This window comes from Polistes canadensis, unplaced genomic scaffold (genome assembly GCF_001313835.1).
Source record: "Polistes canadensis isolate GaletaPanama2010 unplaced genomic scaffold, ASM131383v1 scaffold_918, whole genome shotgun sequence".
NCBI lineage: Eukaryota > Metazoa > Arthropoda > Insecta > Hymenoptera > Vespidae > Polistes > Polistes canadensis.
This window is the reverse complement of record NW_014570465.1, coordinates 1-7759: the sequence shown is the minus strand read 5'-3', so window position 1 is coordinate 7759 and position 7759 is coordinate 1. Positions and strand designations below refer to the sequence as shown.

Below are 7759 nucleotides of genomic sequence, written 5' to 3'. Positions count from 1 at the left end.
AATTTTTTTGGACTTAACACTTTTTTTTTGTAAGTAAACGCTTAAAAACTTGAAAAAATATGTTTTTAAGCTTTTGTTATATAGCACTTTTTTTAAAATTTTATATTGTTTAACTATGATTAAATCCAAAAAGGAGCGAAAATTTCTTTTCAAGTATATATAAAAATTTTTGCGACAGTAAAAATGGGCTATAGAAACAAAACAGAATTATTGTCATGTTGATTACAATCGAGTTTTGTTGAAAAAGAATTGAATTCTTCACGTAAAGATACAAAAAAAATTTGTAACAAAATGATTTTTTCTCTATTTTTGGACTGCAGTTGTTGAAATATAAATAATATATGCTAGATTTTGTCAGACATAAAACTTTTTATTTGTTAGTACACGCATAAAAACTTGAAAACAAAAGTTTTTAAGCTTTTGGTATATAGCACTTTTTTAGAAATTAAATAGTTTTTAACTACGATTTTATTCAGAAAGTACCAAAAATTTCTTTTAAATATATATAAAAAAAATTTTAGCGAAGTTAAAAATATTTTATATGAATCTAAAAAGAATAGATGTAAATTAACTAAAATCGATTTTAGTCGAAAAAGAATTGAATTCTTTACGTAAAGTAACCAATAAAAGTTGTAATAAAATGATTTTTTCTTTTTTTTGGACTACAGTTGTTTAAATATAACTAATGTTTGTTAAATATTTCGGACTAAATACTTTATACTTTTGTTAGTTTACGCTTTAAAACTTGAAAGAAAACGTTTTATAGCTTTAGGTATATAGCACTTTTGTTGAAATCTTATAGTTTTTACTTTCGATTTATTCCAGAAAGTGGCGAAATATTCTTTTTTAATATATATTAATATTTTTGCGACAGTAAAAATGGGCTATAGAAACAAAACAGAATTAATGTCAGGTTAATTACAATCGAGTTTTGTTGAAAAAAGATTAAATTCTTTACGTGAAGAAATCAAAAAAAGGTTAAATAAAATGATTCTTTCTCTTTTTTTGGACTGCAGTGGTTAAAATCTAAATAATATTTTCTAGAGTTTGTTGCACATAAGACTTTTTCTTTGTAAGAATACGCTCTAAATCTTGAAAGAATTCGTTTAATAGCTTCTTTTAAATAGAACTTTTTTAGAAATTTTATAGTTCTAAACAGCGATTTATTTCACAAAGTAGCGAAAATTTCTTTTAAATATATTAAAATATTTCAAGCGACGGTAAAAATGTGCTATTAAAAACTAAACAGAATAGATTTTTGGTTGACTACAATCGAATTTAGTCCAAAAAGAATAGAATTCTTTACGTAAAGTGTTTCTAGCATTTATATAGGTGACCTGAAAATGGTCAAGTTTCTCCTAATGAGTTCTACTAAATATTTTAACGCTGGAATGAGTGAGATAGGACAGGATAAATAAATGAACAAAACACGTTTACGCGGCACAAAGCTACTTGCCTCGGCATAAAAACTCTCACGGAATTCAGAGAAAAGCCGGGGCAAGAGAACATTTATTTAATAAAACTGGTGTAACGTACAATGACAAATAAAAGGCTAAAAAGTAAATATATTATTAGAATAACGACGCGAGGGACCTTTTGGTCGAACGCTAGAGAGCTCTCGTACCGTTCGCTTCCGACGCAAGGCGACAACCGAACGCACGCTRTTTCTTATCGCACCTAACGATGGCCTGTCTGGCCAGAACCTTATCCCATGTTGGTAACCTGGCAACAGGTTGCAGGTATTTCGCTACAACTGTCCGACTACAAGCCCACGTTGGTAGCCTGGCGACAGGTTGCAGATAATTCGCTACAACTGTCCAACTACAAGCCCACGTTGGTAGCCTGGCGACAAGATGCAGATAATTCGCTACAACTGTCCGACTACAATCCTGTTGGGAACAAACCACTAGACAACTCCACACACTCCTAACTAACTCTCACACGCTCTAGCCACGTTGCCTAAACAAAAGCCAAGATAGGGAGAAGCTCAAGATGGGAAACACACTGTTGTTAGCTCAAACCATAGTGAATACCAGAATGAGACTGAGGTGCGTGCACAAGGCCCCACGCATACTATCCCCTCCACACACCTCAAGGTGCTCTCCCATGCCTCTTGCATGATAAGGCGCGCCCGCACGCATTTCGATAGCCCTTGCGCGCCCTCACAACCTTTTTAACGCCTACGCCGCCTATCCTATTTCGCAAGCAATATAAACCATTCAAACACCGTTAATATCGCTGAACATCCCGCCCGCCTTCGTCATACTGACGAATCAAACCGAGCTGCTGTTGACTGGCTTTCTCAACTGTCACTATCGTCCAACCTGAGGGGGCACAGGCGCGCAATGAGTCGCTGGCGCAAAGAGGTGCTGGTATTGATGGTTATGATTCGCACCAACCCGTCAGGGCCAGGGTACAACTAGGTGACCCTTCCCAACGGCTAACTTGAGGTAGGATGCTGATCATCCCGAGTCAATACAAGATGCTCTACTCTGAAGTTCTCTCAAGGATCTCTCCAATTCCCTTGCCCTGTGAGTGCAACAAGTACTCGTTCGACCACCGCTTCCAAGAATTATTGCGGACGCGCAGAAGAAGTTGAAACCTATTTAACCGATTTTTCGGCAAAGTAACCAACTCGACGTCCTGAACCAAGGTAGACACTGTGAGCTACAAGGTTTTCCGGTGGCCTGAATGCAAACGCATCCAAGTAAGCACAATCTGGCTATCTGACCAGGCTAAATTGGGCACTTCTGTAAGAAGTCCAAACAAGTTAGATGAAGGATAAGCTTAACGAGAAGAGCTGCTCCACAAGGTTCTAAATTAAAAATACTCACAGTCTTTACCAGAATTACCTTCGATTTTGAAGGTAATAGACACCCGAAGGTTTCCAACTCCCCCCGCCATACACACCTATATCGTTGCGGCGTACGCGCGCAACAAAGCATCCGAGGAACTAGGTATCTAGTGTGAAAAGTTAGCAATACCTCCTAGCCATCTCCATTTCAATAGCCAACTATCCAGCCTCAATATCTCGGCCGGTGAGCTTTATCCTAAACTCGTCCTTTTTCGGGACCTAGCGAAAATCTTCGTGTCGAAAACGTGGTGACAGAGCGCAAATAGCCAAATAGGAGCGCAAGCAACGCCATCAGTGGTCCTATTTAACGAAATTTCCCAGTGTCCGACAAAGCTCCGGTGACAGATAAACCTTTACTAATCCTGAGGCTCTTGTACAACCAAAAATTGTCACAACAGCTCAATGACATCCGCAAGAACGGAATACCGGTACCTGCGCCAATAAAATAGAATTAATGAGGGATAGTTTTGCAACAGATTTGTTAATAGAGAAGAGTTTAGTAAGAATCCGCCTCTCGTGGTCGATAGGCGTTGAATACCACCTTGGTTTCCACCTCGAATCACTCTGCTGTACACCTGCATGAAGAGGTACCCACCGTGCCTCCTGACGTAAGATCTCTGACCTCGAACCTCGAACCTTGCAACCTACGATTAAACTCGAGCTAGATACCAGAGAGCTAAAAGCCATCCGCTGCGCCTCTGCTGCGCCTGGAGGTGCTCCTGCTTCAATGGTAGCTGCACCTCGCGTCGGAGATGTAGCCGCTATCCCCTTCGTCCGCTGTGCAACTCCTCCATCCACCAGTCCAGGGAAGATCCACCTAAGCGCCGTATCCTGCGCGACGAGCCGCGACGTCGAGGATCTCCTCAACGCCGACCGGAGTAATTGGCCGTAAACATCGGCACTTAAAATCACGTTGATCCGCTTCAAAATGACGAACTCTGGATCGTCTAACGAAATGTCCTTGACCAGCTCTCCGACAGCACTGAAAGTAAAATTGGCAGAAGAAAGCAGAGAAGTTAATTTGAGCAACACCGAAGCATCCACCTCGACCTGAAAGGTGGTGTCGACTGCCGACCGAATAGTAGCTCGAAACTCCGAGCAGGCGGTGCCCACGTCTCCTGTCCCAAGTCCTGAAAGAGGCATATAACTACGGCGTTTAGACAAACCGAGTAACTGCGCTATAGTCTCTGAAATAAAAAACCCTCCGAGCCTTAGGCCAGTATCGTTCGTGACCACGGCCTCTTTCCCTGGATACCTGCTACCCAGACTCGTGCAGGAGCAAGTAGAGACCTCCTAACACTACCCGAAACCAAGCCGCATGCAAACTCGCTGGTGGCTAACCAGTCTCATCACCTCCCGAACCTCCCAAGGATCTTTTGAAAACGGATTCCCGCGTTTCTACTGTACCGGGCGCATGGATGAGCGTATGGTGCTTGCCATTGCAAATGGAACAACGCCACTTAGAGGGACAAGAATTCACAGAATGCTGCATGAGACAATTGAAACACCGACCCAAACGCTTAACCTCTTGCCTCCGCTCCGGTACCGCCAATGACCTGAAACGATCACACCTAGTCACCTGGTGTGGACCAAAACAAAATCGACACTGGACACCACTTCCAGTTTCCATAGGCGTGATCCCCGGACTCCTCGAATGGAGAATCTTGCGGGGAGGACCTGATCTAGGAGGGGAGCCTACCCTTTTTTTTCCTTGTTCTTCCACCTGCACCGCACAAACCCGCGCCCTATTCTCGAGAAATCCGACCAATTCCGCGAACGTGGGCATAAAGCAGGGCCCAGGGGCGCCTCTCCTTCCTGACTTCGATCCTGAAGCTGTGCTCAACCCTTCCATCGAGACGAGTTCCGCATTCCACGACTTACGCGTGTCCATGTCCAATCGCGTAACGAGCAAGAAATAAAGTACGCTATCCCAATTTTCTACCGGCCAACCCGCATTCTTCAGAGACCTAACTATACACTGCATCCTATCAAGGAGTAAACGCAGCTCCGCGATGGACTCCCTCTTAAGACGCGGAAGATCCTGAATTCAGAACAATCCCTGAAGTTTTTTAAACTGAAGGAGCATCGGATTATAATACTGTGCCTTTAACGCCTCCCAAATGCTAGCATAATTCGCAGTGCTAATCGACACATCTTTAATCCATCCTGCAGCCTCACCGACTAGGAACGATTTTAGATATCGCAACTTGGTGGTATCGTCCAGTCGCGGGGCAACGTGCACCATAGACCTAAAACTGTCAAAAAAGTTCTCCCAATCCTCCTCATCGCCCGAAAACTCTGGAAGAGACATCTTTGGGATCTCCGAATAACTCGGATCTAATCCGGACCCCTGGGGGTGGGAAGATTCCCTTGTGGGGGTGGGCGCCTCTGCTTGGATAAGCTGTCGACGCAACGCTACAAACGCGCGGGAGGCCTCATCATATGCCTCACGGATTTTCTCAATTTCATCCTTTATCATATACGGGTCGCTAACGGCGTCCGGTCTAACTGCGATCTCTTCGTGGGTCTGCCGCACCGCCGCAAATACCGTAGCCAACGCATCTATTCCCGGCAGAATCAGATCGACCTCCAGGGACGAAAGCGGTCTAGCCACTAATCGACGATGGATACTCTTAAGCTCGGCGAGACGCGTCCTCTGCAGGGCGACCAACTTATTCAAAGCAGCAGGAGACATGATAAGCGAATCTAACGTAAAATGGGATTACTAAATGTAACGACAACTAGAACACGGAGGGCTGCTGTCTTGTCCCTACTCTTGCTCTCCAAAACGGTAGACGAAGGAGAGGGAAAAGAAAAGAACGCGCGTGCTAGAGTACCCGGATCGTTAACCCGTAACCAAGGAAACGCGGCGCTATGACGTTCCACCGTGGTCCCAAATTTAGAGCCCCCACTACTCGCTGTCCGCGTCCCCACCAATGGACCTAATGCTCAGCCTAAGTCTCAAACCGGAAAAAGGAACCTGAGCGGCCGGAAATAACGGGCCAACCACGTGGAGGGAACCGTGCGGAAGGAAGTAAAAGCGCTAGCTAGGTGGAGGGAAACCGTGCGGCTGGGAGTAAAGCGCTAGCTAAGTGGGGGTAAGCCGTGTGGCCGGACGAAAAGACCTAGCCGAGTAGGGGTAAACCGTGCAACCGGAAGTAAAGCACTTGCTAAGTGGGGGTAAGCCGTGTGGCCGGACGTAAAGACCTAGCCGAGTGGGGGTAAACCGTGCGGCCGGAAGTAAAGACCTAGCCAAATGGGGGTAAAACGTGCGGTCGGAAGTAAAGACCTAACACGTGGCACGTCTCGAATCAAAACGCACCACGTGATCCCCGCGGACAAAGCACGATGACGCAACACTCAGACAAAGCCACAAAGAAGTGCACAACAAAGAACAGAGGAAAAAAGACGCAAGCGTTTTCCGATTTTACGAATTTATCAATCCAACCTATCACTCATTCCCCACCCGAGGCACCAATATTTCTAGCATTTATATAGGTGACCAGAAAATGGTCGAGTATCTCCTAATAAATTCTACTAAATAGTTTAACGCTAGTATGAGTGAGATAGGACAGGATAGATAAATGAACAAAACAGGATTACGCGGCACAAAGCTACTTGCCTCGACATAAAAACTCTCACGGAATTCAGAGAAAAGCCGGGGCAAGAGAACATTTATTTAATAAAACTGGTGTAACGTACAATGACAAATAAAAGGCTGAAAAGTAAATATATTATTAGAATAACGACGCGAGGTACCTTTTGGTCGCACGCTAGAGAGCTCTCTTACCGTTCGCTTCTGACGCAAGGCGACAACCGAACGCACGCTGTTTCTTATCGCACCTAACGATGGCCTGTCTGGCCAGAACCTTATCCCACGTTGGTAGCCTGGCGACANGATAATTCGCTACAACTGTCCGACTACAAGCCCACGTTGGTAGCCTGACGACAGGTTGCAGATAATTCGCTACAACTGTCCGACTAGATGACCACGTTGGTAGCCTAGCGACAGGTTGCAGATAATTCGCTACAACAGTCCAACTACAAGTCCACGTTAGTAGCCTGGCGACAAGATGCAGATAATTCGCTGCAACATTCCGACTACAATTCTGTTGGGAACAAACCACCAGACAACTCCACACACTCCTAACTAACTCTCACACGCTCTAGCCACGTTGCCTAGAACAAAAGCCAAGATGGCGAGAAGATCAAGATTGGAAACACACTGTTGTTAGCTCAAACCAGAGTCAATACCAGAATGAGATTGAGGTGCGTGCACAAGGCCCCGCGCATACTATCCCCTCCACACACCTCAAGGCGCTCTCCCATGTCTCTTGCATGATAAGGCGCGCCCGCACGCATTTCGATAGCCCTTGCGCGCCTTCACAACCTTTTTAACGTCTACGCCGCCTATCCTATTCCGCGCGCAATATAAACCATTCAAACACCGTAAATATCGCCGAACATAAAGTAACCAATAAAAGTTGTAATAAAATAATTTATTCTTTTTTTTTGGACAAGAGTTATTTAAATATAACTAATGTTTGTTAAATATTTCGGACTAACCACTTTTTATTTCTGTCAGTTTACGCTTTAAAACTTAAAAGAAAACGTTTTATAGCTTTAGTTATACAGCACTTTTGTAGAAGTTTTATAGTTTTTACCTTCGATTTATTTCAGAAAGTAGCTAAAATTTCTTTTTAAATATATATTTAAATGTTAATATAATCAAGATTTTTTCTTTTTTCCTATCCAAAATTTATTAATATTATTACTAAGTTTACTCTTAGGGAAGTTGTTTTTTGGACGGGTTTAATTAAGATGAACACAATATTTATCCGTTGAACGTTTCGTCTCTATTTGAGACTTCCTCAGCAACTAAAATTATTTATTATGACATATTAT

At 43.6% G+C, this 7759-nt stretch overlaps 1 protein-coding gene across 1 annotated transcript; it reads right to left on the bottom strand.

Annotated features, from left to right (window-relative positions):
* Positions 1-4901: 4901 nt before the first annotated feature.
* Positions 4902-5549, bottom strand: LOC106792867. Its single transcript, XM_014759398.1, has one exon. It carries the CDS (start codon positions 5547-5549, stop codon positions 4902-4904), a length of 648 nt encoding a protein of 215 aa, XP_014614884.1.
* Between the last annotated feature and the right edge of the window lie 2210 nt (positions 5550-7759).

Coding starts and splice junctions, on each gene's coding strand:
- LOC106792867 (XM_014759398.1), bottom strand. CDS start 5,549: ATGTCTCCTGCTGCTTTGAATAAGTTGGTCGCCCTGCAGAGGACGCGT.